This window comes from Hippocampus bargibanti, linkage group LG04 (assembly GCF_051943395.1).
Source record: "Hippocampus bargibanti isolate YZ-2025 linkage group LG04, ASM5194339v1, whole genome shotgun sequence".
In the NCBI taxonomy this organism is placed as follows: domain Eukaryota; kingdom Metazoa; phylum Chordata; class Actinopteri; order Syngnathiformes; family Syngnathidae; genus Hippocampus; species Hippocampus bargibanti.
The window spans coordinates 16,572,137-16,590,107 of NC_142737.1; the positions used below are offsets into that span (position 1 = coordinate 16,572,137).

A 17,971-nucleotide genomic window follows, 5' to 3' on the forward strand; every position below is an offset into this window, starting at 1 on the left:
ATTACATGCCATATCAAAGATCCCCCATTAATTTCCCCCGCTTCATGCAGTACGGCGCAGGATAGGATAGATCGATAGTGCGGTTATATCAACATTTTTTCTGACTCCCAAGAATATCAATATAACGAGACTTTACTGTATTCTGGAAGCTTGGCAGCGGCTGCAGCTCACGCAACAGTATTACAGTACAACAGACATGTCACAACAGGATCTTACCAAAAAACCAGCAGACTGCAACAACCTCAAAAAAAGCCAAGAACATGAGGGACACCACAGCAGTGTAGTGGTCCATTAACTGAAACACATATATACCACCCTGATGAAGAAAAAAAGAAATGATTACTGGTGATATATTTGTAGCACAGCAGATGAAGAGATGAACAAGAAAATGAACAAATAGCATGGTTCAAACACATCAAAATTACCATTACCTTCGTAACATGTGGAAGTCCCAAAAGAAAGCAGACAACACAGACAAGCAAGGCCAGTAGCTCTTCCCTCTTGAAAAAGTGCAAAATTTGTGTTCTGAATTCATCTTTTATGAATGTCAAAGCCACCTCAAGTGTGGCAAACTGCAAAAGAAAGGAAACATGATTGTCATGATCTGGTTGGCGACCAACGGGGGGCGCTGTCGGCCCCGCCTGCACCTGCACAGGTGCTGGTCGTCCCGATCAGATTGGCGACCAAGGGGTAGCGACGTCAGCAGCGTCGGCAGCCTCGCAGGTGCTGGTCGTTATAATCACTGTCACTTAAAAGGACACCCAGCACAACCATCCGTTGGTTCATTGTTTGCTGCATGTTTGCTTTGTCTGCAATGTGTATGCTTTGCATGTGTTTGTTTAACCTTGGCGGACTCTTACTTTTGGCCTTCTTTTGATACTTGATGTTGATGTTTGATTTTGATGTTTTACATTTTGTTCCTGCTGACCTTTCTTTTAATACAATTTGTCAAACAACCTCCTGCTCCCTCCTGCCTGCTCCCTCCTGCCTGCTTCTTGGGATCCGCACCCGCCATCACCACCTCGCAAAACCGCGACAATGATCTTATTTTATGGGTGATCCTGTAATAACAGTCATATTACATACCTGTCAACGTATACGTTTCCCCCGCATTTTATACGTTTTTTTTTATCATTTCAAATAATATACACCGTACTACAACTTTTATACGGGAAAAAAAGTTTTTCAATTATAAATCAATCTGACAAAGACCATTTTGGCTGAAATCCAGTTAGTCTCAACTACCGGTAGCCAACGACAATGCTGCTGCCGATCGCGACGACTTGTCACTCGTTGTCACGACAGACCAGCAAAAGTAATCCTCAATCATATTTCTGTATGGTCAGAATGATAACAGCATAACGTGCACATGCGGGGTAAACTGTCTGCATTTCCGCCTGTTTCAGTTTTTCGTTTCAAATAATGTACGCCAGGGGTGTCAAACTCTGGTCCTCGAGGGCCGCCGTCCTACATGTTTTTCAAGTCTCCCTATTGCCACGCACCTGATTCAAGGGGACGGGCTCATGTCAGGCTTCCGCAGAGCTTGCAGAATCATTAGAATCAGGGGTGTCCATTTAGCCTGTTCCCTTGAATCAGGTGCGTTGCAACAGGGAGACTTGAAAAACATGTAGGACGCCGGCCCTCGGAGGCTGGATTTTGACACCCTTGATCTACGCCTACTACAAATTTTATATGGGAATTGTAATCACTTATTAGGGCAGCTATTAACCAAGGTTGACCGGTATGCATTTATGGGCCTTGAATGAATGACAATTCCAAAGACTTGCCTCATTTAAACTATAAATGCTATTGTTGTTGGCGTGATACTTATATAGCAAGTTAAAGTTGTTAACTTTTGAGGCCACTAACATCATTAGCAGAGGAACGATGATCATTGTAAGAACGGGGATGTTTACCTGGCTGTCCAGACCAAGACAGAGCAGCATAAAAAAAAAGAAAGGAGCCCACAGTTGAAAAGCCGGCATGGTGGAGAGGGCTTCAGGGTACACAACAAACACCAGACCGGGACCTAAAAATAATTATAGTCAGAATATTGGTTAGATGGATGAGAAATACAAATGCAAAGCATTTAGTGATGTATGCTGTCAAATGTGTTGTTATATTATCACTGTGAACATCCATCTGTCACCTTTGTCTTGAGGGGGTTACATATATAATAAATTGACACATTCCCTCAGTTACAATCTCCCCATCACACGCCATTCCTATTTACGGGTGGGCATTCGCATTAGCATTAGCATTCGTTGTTCGACAGAACCACCTCAAGAGCAGTTTAAAACGTACTAGCTAGATTGAAAATGAGTTTTCGAGACACAAAATCTTTTATGCACTGATGGCTTTCAGATCTGTATTCTTGTTAGCCTACCGTCTGTTGATATGTTGTCTACAGGGAGATTATGAATGTGTGCCATGTAGCCAATAGCAGAGAAGATCACAAAGCCAGCCAGAATGCTTGTGAAGGAGTTGATAAACGACACAATCAAAACATCTCTGGAAGAAAAGAGGGGTAAGATAACAACAACAATAATAATAATAATATTTTTGCAATAGTAATAATATATTTACAAATGTCCCCATTGAGGGACTATTAACTCATTCACTGCCACATGTGCAAAAATATGTCTACTCCAGTGCCAGGGTTTTTGTCATTGTCACATTAATTCAGGAACCACAGAATCTTGAGTTTTAGGACTACATAAACATTCAAGACAGAGTTAGAAACCTTAGAGTCTCTTCTTTCATCACAAAAGAGTAAATTCCTAAATTATATGGGTCTGGAGTTATATGAGCTTGAAATGAGGGTGGCTATCCAAAATACAATGCAATACATACATATTAGCGCTTTAAAAACTGAAGCTGGAACAAAGCACTAACATGGACAAAATGAAAATGTTGCCCCTTGTGGAAGGGAAACATATTGCCAGAGGCCATGGTCAGCTCTTTATTGGCACCTAAGCATGAGAAAACCAAACCCAAACGAGTTTTGGAATGGCACTCAACGAGATATTTTCTATTCCCGAATAAATTCGGGAATGGCAGAGAATGAGTTAAAGGCTCTCTGACGGTACGAGAGTCCCGACCGGAGCTGTGCGCCTCGTATCCGGACTTCGTAGCCGAGATTCGCCGGGTGTTTCACCATCCAGTGACGGAGGTCGAGGCGGAAGGGAGAATCCTCGACTGCGTCCAAGGGGCCCGTTCGGCCGCAGAATACTCCGTCGCTTTCCGGATCCAGGCCGCTGGCAGCGGCTACGGCGACCGAGCGTTGAGGGGGGTGTTTCGTCGCGGCTTGAATTCCGACCTAAAGGATGAGTTGGCTACCCGCGACGCCGGCACCACCTTCGACGACCTCGTCGGGATTGTCATCGGCTTGGATCAGCGTCTTCGAGAGCGGCGAAAGGAGCTGAGCGACCGACGGCCCGAGGTACCCCGAAGCCGACCCCGGTCGACCACACCCGGCAGCGACCGCGCGCAGCCCCAGGAGGGACTCTGTGAACCGATGGTGATAGGGGGGGGAGACGACCGCGCCAACCCGAGGGCTCGTCGCACCCGAGGCCCCCAGCCTAGGACCCACGGCCAATGTAAGTCCCCGCCGAAACGGAATCCGTTGGGGGCTAAGTCCACTACACAAGTCACACGGTTGGAGCTGGAGAGTAAACTATTTGGCCCCTCCAGCTCCCAAAGAGTGCGGGCACTCGTGGACTCGGGGGCCGACGGGTGCATTATCGACCCCCACCTGGCCGACCTGCTGGGCTGCCGACTTTTAGATCTCCTTCCCCCTAAGGAGATCGTCGACCTGGATGGCCGATTATTAGCCCGGGTCACCCACCTCACAGCCCCACTTAAGCTCCGAGTGGCAGGCAACCATGTGGAGCACCGCCAATTTCTTGTTATGCCCTCCCGGAACGCGCCATTGGTCTTGGGTCTCCCCTGGCTCAAGGCCCATGACCCATCCATTTCTTGGGAGGGCCCCACCATTCAGGGCTGGAGCCCCTACTGCTACGCTAACTGCCTGCGGTCGGCTACGGCAGGGCGTAACCCCTCCCGCGGTGGCCCGCCCGAGGCCATCTGCCTCAAAGGCGTGCCACATTGCTACCACGACCTGCGGGAGGTGTTCAGCAAAGACAACGCCCAATCCCTGCCGCCCCACCGACCGTATGACTGTGCTATAGACTTGCAGCCAGGGGCTCCATTACCGGACTCCAGACTTTACCATATTTCTCAACCGGAACGGGAAGCCCTGAGCACTTACATAGACTCCTCTCTAGCGGCAGGACTCATTCGGCCGTCGCGTTCCCCGCTGGGCGCAGGGTTTTTCTTTATCGACAAGAAGGACGGATCCCTGCGCCCATGCGTTGACTACCGGGGCCTGAACGACATCACCATCCGCAACAAATACCCTCTCCCCCTCATGGATTCGGCCTTTGCGCCCCTTCAGTCCGCCACCATTTTTTCTAAATTAGATCTTCGCAGCGCCTACCATTTGGTCCGAATCCGTGAGGGGGATGAATGGAAAACAGCCTTCAAGACGCCTTTAGGGCACTTTGAATACCTGGTGATGCCGTTCGGGCTCACGAACGCGCCTGCCGTATTCCAGAATTTAATTAATGATGTGCTCAGGGACTTCCTCAATGTTTTTGTTTTTGTGTACCTCGATGACATTCTTATTTTTTCTCGCTCTGCAGAAGAACACCGGCAACACGTCCGACGGGTCCTGGCGCGGCTCCTGCAAAACCGGCTCTATGTGAAGGCAGAGAAGTGTGACTTCCATGTCCGCTCTCTGTCGTTCCTGGGGTTTGTGGTGGAGCAGGGGCAGCTCAGGGCCGACCCCGCCAAAACCAAGGCGGTGGTGGAATGGCCGATCCCAAAGACGCGCAAGCAGCTTCAGCGGTTTTTGGGGTTTGCCAACTTCTACCGCCGCTTCATTCGCGGGTATAGTCAGAAGGCACTCCCCCTCACTAACCTCACGTCCACCAAGCTCCCTTTCAGGTGGACTCCCGATGCTGAGGGGGCTTTCAACCGCCTCCGTCGTGCCTTCACCAACCCCCCCGTTCTGCGTCATCCCGACCCGGATCTTCCGTTCACGGTCGAGGTTGACGCATCCGAGTCCGGAGTAGGGGCCGTCCTTTCCCAGCGCTCTCCCACCGACCAGAAGCTACGCCCATGCGCCTTCTTCTCCCGCCGGCTCAGCCCCGCCGAAGCCAATTACGACGTCGGCAATCGGGAACTGCTGGCGGTCGTCCTGGCCCTGCAGGAATGGAGACACTGGCTTGAGGGAGCTAAACACCCCTTCACCGTCTACACGGATCACAAGAACCTGGCGGCCATCCGGTCGACCAAGAGACTTAACTCACGGCAGGCCCGATGGTCACTCTTCCTCACCCGTTTTGACTTTTCTCTCACCTACTGCCCAGGGTCACAGAACACCAAGCCCGACGCCCTATCCCGTATCCATGAGCCGGCAGAAAGGGAGGAGACCACCGCCAACATCCTGCCGGCCCAGCGCATCCTGGGCGCCCTGAGGTGGGAGGTTGAGAGAAAAGTCCAACAAGTCCAGGGAACCACCACCATCCCCAGGGGCTGTCCCAAGGATCGCCTGTTCGTCCCCCCCCCTCTACGCACCGAGGTGCTCATCTGGGGGCACACATCTAAGATAGCTTGCCACCCGGGGGTCAACAGGACGATCCAACTCATCGCCCAACGGTTCTGGTGGCCGGGGTTTAGGAGGGACATCACCCTCTTCGTGAAGGCCTGCCCGACCTGCGCCCGTGGAAAGGCCTCCCACCAGCCCCCGGCCGGACTCCTCCAGCCCCTACCGGTTCCGTCCAGACCCTGGTCCCACATCTCCGTCGACTTCGTGACAGGCCTTCCCTCCTCCCGTGGCAAGACGGTCGTCCTCACCGTAGTGGACCGATTCTCCAAGTCGGCCCACTTCGTTCCGTTAACCAGGTTGCCGTCCGCCACCGAGACGGCTCAACTCCTGGTTAACCATGTCGTCCGTCTCCACGGGATTCCGACGAACATCGTGTCGGATCGGGGACCTCAGTTCGTGTCCAAGGTATGGAAGCGTTTCTGTCGGTCCCTAGGGGCATCGGCGAGCCTGTCGTCTGGGTACCACCCCCAGACCAACGGACAGACGGAGAGGAAGAACCAGGACCTGGAGGCGGCCCTCCGGTGCGTGTGCCTCCACAACCCGGCGTCGTGGGCCCTGCACCTACCCTGGGTGGAGTACGCCCACAACTCCCTGGTCTCCGCAGCCACAGGTCGGTCCCCATTCATGTCCGCCTGTGGCTATCAGCCGCCCTTATTTCCCACACAGGAAGGCCAGGTGGAGGTCCCGTCTATCGATCATCACCTCAGACGGGCCCACAGAGTCTGGAAGGAGACCAGGGACGCCCTGTCACGCACCGCATCCCGGAACCGGCGGGTGGCAGACCGCCATCGACGGCAAGCACCCAGCTACCAGGTCGGGCAGGAGGTCTGGCTATCCACGAAGGACCTTCGGCTGGCAGGGTCCTCGGCCAAGCTGGGCCCACGCTTCACGGGTCCCTTCCCCATCGAGGCCATCCTCAGCCCGGTCTCGGTGAGGCTCCGGCTACCACCCACCATGCGGATCCACCCCGTGTTTCATGTTTCCCTCCTCAAGCCAGTGGAGACCAGCCCCTTAGCCCCCACGCCCGCCCCCCCACCTCCCCCCCGGATATTGGACGACGGACCAGTCTACACCGTGCGGGAGATACTGGACTCCAGGCGCAGGGGCAGAGGAGTGCAGTACCTGGTCGACTGGGAGGGCTATGGACCTGAGGAACGTCAATGGGTCCCACGTGCCTGGATCCTCGACCCATCCCTCACCCGGGCGTTCCATGCGGCTCACCCATCCAAGCCTGGGGGGCCGCCGAGAGGCGTCCCTTGAGGGGGGGGCACTGTCACATCTCGTTGCCATCCGGGGCGCGCCCCGCCCCTCCTGTCACCTCCTCCGCCAATCCTGGGAGACGGCCCCTCCAATCATCGTACACCTGGGTTCCCACAGCTGATTGTCATTTCACTGATGGTGCCTTCTGACTATCTTTATCCATCCAAGCCTGTCACGCCGTTCTGAATATAGTAATAATAATTATAATAATGAGAAGAAGAAGGATAAAAACAAGAATAACAAGAATTTAATCACATTTCTTAGGTCTGAACAAAAGTGTGTCCAAAGTATCAAAAGACAGACAGCCTTGGACTGGCCTTGCTTAAGTTTTTTTTTTTGTGCCTTATTTTCCCACCCTTGACTCAGGGGACTTCAATAAATAGCTGAGAATATACCATTAATAAAGGGAGTAAAATAATACAGGAATACAACTTGAGGACAAATATGGCACATAGCAAGCCTTTGTATGGAAAAGTATCAACAAAGTAAAGGAATACGGTTTGAGGAAAAATATGATTCAGGCATAATATAATAGATGCCTTTTATATTACCTCATAATGTTGTTGTTGAACTTATTGTAACTCGCCAGTGAGATCATGGAACCAAAAGCAATTCCCAGGGAATTGAACACTTGGGTAGCTGCATTAACCCAAACCTGTGTGAGGCAATGCAAAACAGAAATAAACAAATAGAGGACACATCTCATGATTAGACTTGTGAGCCTTATTTTAAATTATCCTCGTTACTGTTTGTATGTTATTAAAATGAGGAATTATTACTGGTTGTTAAGAAGTTGGATCACCAGTGTTTGTGTGTGGGCGTGCCTGTGTGTGTGCGTGTGTTTGTGTGTGTGTTTTGTTGTGATGACTATGTTATCATGCCGACATTATTGCTAACTTGTATTTTCACTAATATTTATCTCCCAGACATTATTGTAACCTTTTTATTTCTCCCAGAAAATTATTTGCACATACTTATTCATCCCACATAGCCAAGTTACAAAGAAAACATAACTTTTAATTATTGAAAATCGAAGAAATATTTGAAACCAATTTCACAATAAAGTTATGTGATTTCACCTTCACTTCAAAAAGTTTGTTCCAGACAGGAGTCACAAAGTACAGGATGCCCTCCTTGGCACCAGGCAGCTGCATGTTGTTGATGAGCAGGGCGAACAAGATGAAGTATGGAAAGGTAGCAGTGAAATAAACAACCTGTAGGAGAGAATCAATACGACGTCCATATTTTTTTAATCAGGTTTTAACTTCACTGCCATTCACGAATTTATTCTGGAATTGAAAATATGACATAGAGCGCCATTAGACATAGACCTCTGGCAATGTTTTTTTCCTTCCACGAGGGGCAGCATTTCCCCTTTTTTCCATGTAAGTGCTTTGTTCCAGCTTCAGCTGTTGTTAAAGCGCTATATAACCAATATGTAGGTATTGCATTGTATTTTGGACAGCCACCCTCATTTAAAGCTCATATAACTCCAGACCCATATCATTTTAAGAATTACCTCTTTTTTCTGATTAAAGAAGAGAGTCTAAGGTTTCCAACGCTGTACTGAATGATTATATAGTCCTAAAACTCCATATTCTGTGGGTCCTGGAATTCGAGTGACAATGACAAAACCCTGGCACTGGAGTAGACACATTTTTGCACGTCTGGCAGTGAATGAGTTAAAATGTTTTACATGTTTGGAATTTAGGGTTTTTTGTCTTGTGCAAACATGGTTTATCTTAGCTATTATGCAAATGAGCAAATACATCATACATCAAGATGAACATTCAAGCAAGCACAATAACACAAAACCAAAAAAAATATTTTGTCTGTTCTGACCTTGCCAGATGATTTGACTCCTTTAAAAATGCATAAATACACAAAACCCCAGGCAAGTAATAGACAGCCAAAGAGTTCCCACTGAAGGCCACCAACATCTTCAATGCCACCGGTTTTCTCCAGAAGCCTGTGACTAGAAATCCAAAATAAAATAAAACACAAAAGATTGATTCATCCACAAATATGTACTTTAAAAACAGGAGACCGCATACTGTAAAAACATTTCCCAGAAGGCAGATTATTGCACTCCCAAGAAGAAAGAAGGAGTCGGTTTACAACCAAGGGGTATTTTTCTTTAAATGTAGTGTAGATTGTTTAGTTTAGAGTGTAGAAGAGAAGAAGAGCGGCTTGTTAATTCTTGTTGTGGCGCATGTCAGTAAATTCATGTGTGAAAAGCAAAATTTACAGTGCTTTACATTTTCCTAATTTTGCCATGTCGCGCATAAGCAAACACATCTTTGGTCATGAAGCTCAAAATAAAGCTGCGATGTATCTTGTTTCAACAGGTCATCTTTTGATCCTTCAGCTGTTTTTGCACATTTATTCGTGTGGCGCCCACCTGTGATACATTCAACTGGCTGACATTATTAAAGTTTCACAGTGTGTGTTCAAACAAAAGCTAAACACGAAATCACACAGGAATTATCTGAAGAGCTCTGAATCAGGATTGTAAAAGACGGAGATGTAGAGGAGTGTATGAAGGAAAACCCCGCTGCTTTGAAAGTCTCGATAAGCGCAACGGCCTTCATTATCCACGCACAGAAGGAATTGAGAATCACCAGGGCTTCTGTGAGTTGGCCACCTGTTTAAAGCAGGCGAATGGTGGACAAAGGACGCAGTCATGAAACACATTGTCACAATGTCAAAGCGTCAGCATTCCTTGTGGAAAGAGGATATACTTTCATAAGGTAATCATCTTTGCCGCAACAAGAGAGCTTCTCCCACCACGCTGGAAGTAAACCTTTCACCGCTTATCAACTGGCCAGCAAGGCATGGTGGGAAGCAACTTCATGCTGTGGGGGTGAAATTCAGGGTCAGAAACTGAGAGATCGTGGGAAATAAAAGGACAGAAGGAATGATGGATGCAAAAATGTACAGTGACATTTTGTGTGAAGACCTCGCATGCACTTGACTTTAGGCTAGGGCAAAGGTTCATCTTTCAGCAGGACAGTGAACCCAAATATACCGCCAGGGTTTAAAAAAAACGGATCATCTATGGAAAGACCTGCAAACAACTGTGAAACCAACACTACCCATCCAAGCCCCCTTCCTTCAACATCAATAAGTAATGTTAAGCAGATTCCTTATTTGCAGACAGTGTATTGTAGGTGTTCAAATACCTGACATGTTTCGGCGACTACTTCCGCCTTCCACCAGCTGAAAATGGCCCGTCACAGCAACATCCGTGACACTCTGACGAAGGCGGAAGTAGTCGCCGAAACATGTCAGGTATTTGAACACCTACAATACACTGTCTGTAAGTAAGGAATCTGCTTAACATTAGTTATCAAGTAGACAGGATGAATTTAGTACAACGATCAATAAGTAAGACTGCCGACAGATACTGTCGGTGTACCAATCTTATGGTACTGCATGCATGCATATGAACGATCCAAATTGAACCTTCATACAATAGCCTTCATAGGCAAAACAGGTTAGGCAACATTCGTAATGCTGATGAAGTGATACCGGTGGGAGTGGGGCAAATAGGCCAGTCGTTAGTCAGGAACGGAGGAACAATCAGTGGGGCCACAGGGAGCGGTCCTCTGCTCCCCCCAACCTGAGAGTAGGGACCTATCATAGCTGTGTCCGGCGCCGCCATATATGGACATTAGGGATATATAAATAGGGCCGATACGACCAGTCAGACTTTAGTTCGCTGACGAAGCCTCTTGGATAGGAGGCGAAACGTCCGAAACCTTCAAATTTGTACAGATGACGGCTGAAGAAACCTTCTCATCGATGGACCACTCCTGTATGACTGAGAGCTTACACAGACGTATTTGACAAATTGTATTAAATAAAGTTGTCAGGAACGAAATCTCAAACAACAAAGTCATCAGAACATAAAGGTCCAAAGTAGCAAACAAAACAAAAACATGACAAGGTGAAACAAACCTGACAGGGTGAAATAAACAATGACCCGACACTGAATGATCGTGATTGAAATGACCAACACCTGTGCAGCTGCAGGCGGGGCCCTACAGTGCCATCGGTTGGTCGCAAACTGAAACGTGACAGCTTGAACTACAGATAAAGTTGCATCAACAAAGTACTAAGCAAAAGCCGTGAAGATTTTATGCACAAATGATTTTTGAAATATATTTGCTGGATTGAAAAACAATCCCCTTTTTTGTGGGGTTATTTTGTGATATTGGGCATAGAATTTTAATGAACACAATTCCATTTTTTGGAGTAAGGCTGTAATGTGGCAATTTGTCGAAAATGTAAAGCACTGTAGTTAAAGATCAAAGCATCCGAAGTGAAATAAAAATGCAATTAATGCTGCTCACTCAAAGAACTGTTGACTCGCCGATTGCATATCCGTGGCATTGCCGGGAAAACCACTGGAACATTTCTCAAAGACATTCCAGCTGTTGTTGCAAGTCTTCCAAGGAGGTGTTGCTCCAAAGGAGTGAAAGAAATAGAACAGAGCCCAGCTCATGAGCACATTGTAGTAGGTGCAGAAGACGTAGGATATAACCACGGTGGCGAGGCCAACACCTGCGATGAAAGATTAGGGGTCAGACATCACTGTGCAAGATGGTATCATCACACCTGACAAAACTTCTAAATGAAAGACAAACATCCAATTGTCTCAGTCTGTAAAGTGCGCTGGATATAAAAATAAATATCATCTTCCGCACGGCTTATTCCTCATTAGGGTCGCGGGGGTCGCTGGAGCCGATCTCAGCTGTCTTTGGGCACGAGGCGGGGGACACCCTGAATTGGTTGCCAGCCAATCGCAGGGCACATAAAGACATACAACAGTCACTCTCACACTCACACCTAGGGACAATTTGGAGTGGTCAATCTGCCTGCCATGCATGTTTTTGGAGTGTGGGAGGAAACCGGAGGACCCGGAGAAAACCCACGCGGGCCTGGGGAGAACATGCACACTCCACACAGGGCGGCTGGACCGGGTCTTGAACTCACAACTTCTGCACTGTGAAGCCGGCGTGCTAACCACTCGACGAGCGGGTCGCCCATATATAATTATAATATTGTTAATTGTATACTCTATTTGAACCTATTTGATACTCTGTTTTGATTTTATTGTGATTTTTTTAATGAATTTATGTGTTCATATGAACATGCTTGGCGTAAATGGGTTCAAGGTAAATTTTATATAAATAAATTTCAGATGTTCTCGTATGCTCTTCTTGACTTTTTGTCGTCAGATCTAACAGCACAAGCCATGCGCCGCACCAAAGTTCCAAAGCATTACAGGGGTCTCGTCATTCAAAGGTCTCATTCTTGAGAAGGGTTTAAAAAAATATTTGAGGCATTAAATATACCAAGAAAATGGAAGAAAGTCACTATCCAAAGGAGAACATATGGCATCACATTACAAAGAACTTGTCATACCTTCAATATTGCATAAACAACTCAGAGCAAACTGGGCAGTCAGATTACAAAGCAGTCAAAAGCAACATTGCAAAAAAAATAGTGACCGTTTGTTTGAGCCGAGGCTGGAGTGGCAAGACAACCTTATCTTTCAAAGAAACCCATATCTTACTGCAGAACCTTGACTTGCTCTTTTGGGGGAACTCCTAGTCCTCAGTGAATATTTTTGTTGAGATGTTCTCATTTACCCCATTACATGGAACAATATTTCACTCGCTGCTTATTATTTGTACCCACCTACTATTGATTGCTTGACCTAGTGTGACAGTGAGACTTGCACGACTCTGTTTCACCAAATGAAGGTAACCATCAGTTATGCTTGACTCCATTTTAGCAATCAAACCGAGCCAGGATGTCAGATGACAAAAACGCCTCTTTCCACATGCTTGCCTAAAAGCAAGGATTTTTGAAGCATGATAGAAATCTATGTATTTTGCAGAATATGAAAAAGAACAGTTTTGTCATGAGCGGTTATCTATGTCAACATAAAAAAAAACATCCAAATACAACAACAAGAAGGGTTTTCAATGTCATCTCCGATGGGCTAATGTCCGATCATTTAAGACCACTTGTTGTGGCTGAATTCCTTCATGTATGTTATTATAAAATGATAAAATGTATTATTGTTTTGGTGTTAGGTCACATTAAATGATTGAAAGGGTATTTCAAAGAATTTTATCTCGGCCTCACTTTTTAGATTACAAAAAATAAATAAACTTGGCAAGTTGGGGTGTATAGATTTTTTGTTTTATATAATGTGCCGCTAATAAACAGTTTTACAGTTTGGCAAGTTTCAGGTAACAGCTTACCGTAACAGCTAATATCTAATCTAGCATAAGGCCACCATTAGTTTACCCCATAAGGAAAAACTCATGAGACACTGAGAGATACATTAGTGCAAAAATTGGACATAAGGCTGTCTGTCTACAGTCTGACTCTTTTTTTTTTCATTGTCCTATTAGATTGCCTATCACAAAACCAGCACACAGTATACAGAATGGACTCCCCCCACCAGTGCATTAAACCAAATCACTGTCAATAAAAGAACCCAGTGGAGCAGTTGAGGCGTCACTTCTCTTTTTCGGCCATTTTATGAGTCCTGCAGGAGAACCGTGCCCTAAATGGCAAAGGTGGGAACACTGACCTGCTACAATTCATGTGACACAAGCGTGGCTCCTGATTCAATAATTTCCATTGAAATCACAAGATGGCAAATTGCATAGTGTATGTGGAAATCATTCAAAAGAGTGTACAGAAAAACTACCTGATTTCTGGCCCCTGTTTATCACAGGGTATAAACGTGGGCGAAAGGAGTGCTAAAACAAGTGAAGGGCCCATGTTTTGATCGGGTAGATTATCTCTGTCTTTAGAGAGAAACTATGGAGAAAATCCAGTTAGAACAACGAAGACAGCATAATTCATGAATCATTGAAAATACTTTTGACAGTTGGTTGATGGCTGAGCCCCTGCATGGTTGACTGTATTAAACACTGTTTCACAACATCACAAATGCCGGAGATGCTTGTTTGTGCAATACTGTTATGCATCTGGCATATGATGACCTCATACTGTACGATTTTCGAAATAATTAAATTTACATTTTTTCCCCGAAAAATTTCCGATCATTTTTTAAAATTTCTCCGTCTTTGAAACTTAAATAAATACGTAAGTAAATACTTTCACATACAGGTTTGGTAAGTATGATAATTCTTTCACACAGATCATTTCATGTTATGAAACATAATATGTAAAGGTGGACTTCACTTGTTAAACAATAACCTCAGTGAAAATTATAATTGGCCAAGCAAGTTCTCACCCATCAACGTGATACAACAATGTGTGATGTCAATTAAATGACTTAAATTCAAGGCAACTAAAAAAAGAAAAGGAAATAAAGTTCAATAACGTAAAAAACACTAGAGTTTCACTCATTCACAGCCAGACGATGTGCAAGAATGTGTCCACTCCAGTGCCAGGGTTTTTGCCATTTTCACTCAAATTGCAGATCCCACAGAATATTGAGTTTTAGGACTACATAAACATTCAATACAGTGTAAGACTCTCTTCTTTCATCAGAGAGAAAGACTTAATTTCTAAGATACATGTATATGGGTGTGGAGTTATCTGAGCTGGACATGGGGGCGGCTGAACAAAAGGCAAATGCTGCTCCCTCATGGGAGGGAAAAACATGGCCAGAGGTCTGACCAGCGCTTTATCGGCATATATATATATATATATATATATATATATATATATATATATATATATATATATATATATATATATATATATATATATATATATATATAGGGCGGCCCGGTAGTCGAGTGGTTAGCACACCGGCTTCACAGTGCAGAGGTCGCGGTCGCCGGTTCGCGTCCCCGTCCGGCCTCCCTGTGTGGAGTTTGCATGTTCTCCCTGGACCCGCGTGGGTTTTCTCCGGGTCCTCCGGTTTCCTCCCATGCTCCAAAAACATGCATGCCAGGCAGGTTGACCACTCCAAATTGTCCCTAGGTGTGAGTGTGAGAGTGACTGTTGTACGTCTTTGTGTGCCCTGCGATTGGCTGGCAACCAATTCAGGGTGTCCTCCGCCTCGTGCCCCAAGACAGCTGAGATAGGCTCCAGCAACCCCCGCGACCCTAATGAGGAATAAGCGGTACGAAAAATGAGATGAGATGAGAGAGAAATAAATTCCTTGTGTGTTCTACATACTTGGCAATAAAGATGATTCTGATTCTGATTCTGATATATAAATGCTCCAGGCGGCACCAGAAGCCCACCCAGGCAGTGGCAAATACCCGGGGGCACTGGGCCCAGACGATGCTACAGATGCGGAGAGACGGGACACATCTCACGGCAGTGTGGAAAACCAACGGAAGAGTCCATGCCGACCGCTGACTCTTCCAGTGTCCACCCTGCTCACAATGCCTCCCTCCTGGGGGGTAGTGAAAGCTCACTAACAAGACCCCCCACCTGTCCAGTGACAGTGAATCAACAGGATGTTGAAGCCCTGCTGGACTCCGGAAGCCTGGTCACCTTGGTGCGCCAAACGCTGGTGGATCCAACCAGGTTGTCGCCAGAAAAAACTGAAGACGGAGTTCTTTTCCAAGAGTCTCTAGGCCTCACCCCTCTTGACGTCCTCCTCATGTAGCCTAGCCACCTTAGCTAGATTCAAATCCAGTGTCCAGTCGTGTGGTCCCAACTGGCGATGAGTTCCACGCAGCAATCAACTTCTTCACAGAGCACAGCAATCGAGCTTGTCTTTCCCCAATCTCCACACTCAGAGGCTCTCTGCCTTAAGAGCCTCGCTTGCCAATCAAGCCGTGATCAGCCGCAGGTGTGTGGTTTGAATTGCTGCCTTCCACCAGCTGGGGCCAAGACTCTCTCTGGGTGGAGCCATCTTAGGGGGATGTATTTCCCCTCCAGGACACAGCCTCTCGTGACATCACAGTGTGTGTGTGTGTGTCTCCGTGTGTGCGTGTGTGTGTTATTTTGCTTTTACGGCTCTCTTAGTAAAAAGATTCCCGGCCCCTGCCTTAGATGTTATTTGCATGTTCATCTGGCAGCAGCATCCAGTGACAGTCCAGCTAGTTTAGCCAAATGTTAATAGACACTTTGCAGATCAGAAGATGATCTCATTTAATACATTGACCCAAAATTAATGAGTAGACCAAATTCAAAGGCGATCGCACATCGGTTTTATAAAAGGCTGATATTAATTGAGTAGCAGGTCTTTCGCGTTGGTCAAATCTTGTCCATGATACTTAATTAGGGTAACCTCATCCCAATGTTCATGACATAAGAACAGTGAAGACGGACGGGAGGGCCGATTCTCAGATTGAAGTCAAATATGTAACTCACCTTTTAACAATGGGCAGACTTTAGCTAGGGCGTGCACTGGCCCGAGATGAGTGAACTGGCCAACCGCAAACTCCATGAGAAGCAGCGGGATGCCACACAAGAATACCATCAAGAGATAGGGCACCAAAAAAGCTCCTGGAACAGTTGGAAAGAAGAGATACAAAATGATGGCTGATTCTTCAGTCAGGAATGAGTTTTATGTATAGTGTGAAGATATATAACTTAAGGTCTGTTGACTTAATGACACATAACATCACTAATGTGTTTGAAAGCATTCACACACAAAAGAAATGAAAACACTGTAAAAGCAGAATAAAGAAATAAAATGTAGCTTAATATATAATATTATAAAATAATATTCAAATTTGTACAGATGACGGCTGAAGAAACATTGTCATCGATGGACCACTCCTGTACGACTGAGAGCTTACACAGACGGAATGTAGCTTAATAAAATTATTAAAAGAATGTATAGAGCAAAAAAAAGATTTTGGTAAATTGACTTATACAGTGTCTTTCAACACCTCAATCTTTGGAATGAGGGAAGCAATGTTTCTGTGGATCCAAAAGCAACCAAACTTTGAGTTGACTTTACTTCTGCTTTGTGCATTTGCGTGAAACATAACGGCTGTGTCACCGTCTTTGCATGCAATTCCGGGCTTCACTAATTGAGAAGTATGCACATCTTATACCCTTTCTGCATCTATGCACCATTGGCATTGCATTCATGCAGGAGTCTCACGCTCACAGACCAGGGGCCATTTGGGGCCTGCCTGATTATACATGTATATCACAACTCCCGACTTGATATCAAAGTTTTAATGTAAGTTGGCCCCCACAATTTTTTTCTGCAATTTTGCCCTTTTCTTTTGCCCTTTTTGAGCACTTGTGGTATGTGAATCCTAAGTGACACCACCTGAAAAGATTATGGATTATGTGTGGATATTTTCACATGGCCAGCTTTGATCATCAGTTGGGCCCGGTGAGAAAGGTAAGGAAACACACCTAATTTCTGAGGTGGCTGCAAGTTCTATGGAGATTTTCAAGAGCACTTCTGCTGATATTTTACTTGCATGTTGTGATTTTATTGTTTATCATTTTGATAACAATTTTAAACAAACATTTGATAGCATAGCTCCACTTTTAACTGAATCTATAAAGATTGAAGGCTGTACGTACATGGACAAATGATGTGATCAAGAACTCAAAAAATAACATTCAGCAGTACAGCGAAAAGATGGAGAAATCATAAACTCTGAGTTCAAGATGAGATATGTGGAAAACTCAAATCCTACAAATCCTATTAGAAAACTTTCAAACAAGCAAGAACATCTTTTTTTTCAAAACACCCATTAAAAAACAACAGCCTCGGATTTCTTTTCTTCACCTTTGATCTTTTAAGTAGATTTGATTTTAACCCTTTCACGGACCGCTTATCATGTTGTCAAGGCATCACTTTGCTGCTGTGAAATGTCAATTTCTCCACTGTGAGACTAATAAAGGCAAATCCAATCCAATCCAATCCAATTCCGTTTTTGGTGCATGATATATCCCTACGGAACACCAACAGATGCTCTCTGTGAGAGTTTTGCAGACAATTCCATGAGTAAAATGGATGACAAGATCCTGTCTTTCAGTTCATTAATATGTAAATTCCTAATACACTTGGATAGGCCATTATAGCGGAGAAAACACTGGAAATTTTACCCT

At 45.7% G+C, this 17,971-nt stretch overlaps 1 protein-coding gene across 2 annotated transcripts in view; it reads right to left on the bottom strand.

The window, feature by feature from the left end:
• The window catches only part of LOC148899272 (sodium- and chloride-dependent GABA transporter ine), a 45,870-nt gene that overhangs the window by 26,839 nt on the left and 1,060 nt on the right, over positions 1–17,971 (bottom strand). For both annotated transcript variants that reach the window (XR_016114705.1, XM_088994382.1), the window contains exons 2-10: positions 16,262–16,396; positions 11,287–11,497; positions 8,774–8,906; positions 8,011–8,145; positions 7,483–7,586; positions 2,387–2,511; positions 1,917–2,029; positions 432–572; positions 217–316 (exon numbers count right to left, since the gene is read on the bottom strand). Coding sequence is in view for 1 of the 2 variants with exons in the window: in XM_088994382.1 (XP_088850508.1) it covers positions 217–316; positions 432–572; positions 1,917–2,029; positions 2,387–2,511; positions 7,483–7,586; positions 8,011–8,145; positions 8,774–8,906; positions 11,287–11,497; positions 16,262–16,396 (1,197 nt within the window). In the remaining variant the exon portion in view is untranslated. The remainder of the gene's footprint in view (positions 1–216; positions 317–431; positions 573–1,916; positions 2,030–2,386; positions 2,512–7,482; positions 7,587–8,010; positions 8,146–8,773; positions 8,907–11,286; positions 11,498–16,261; positions 16,397–17,971) is intronic.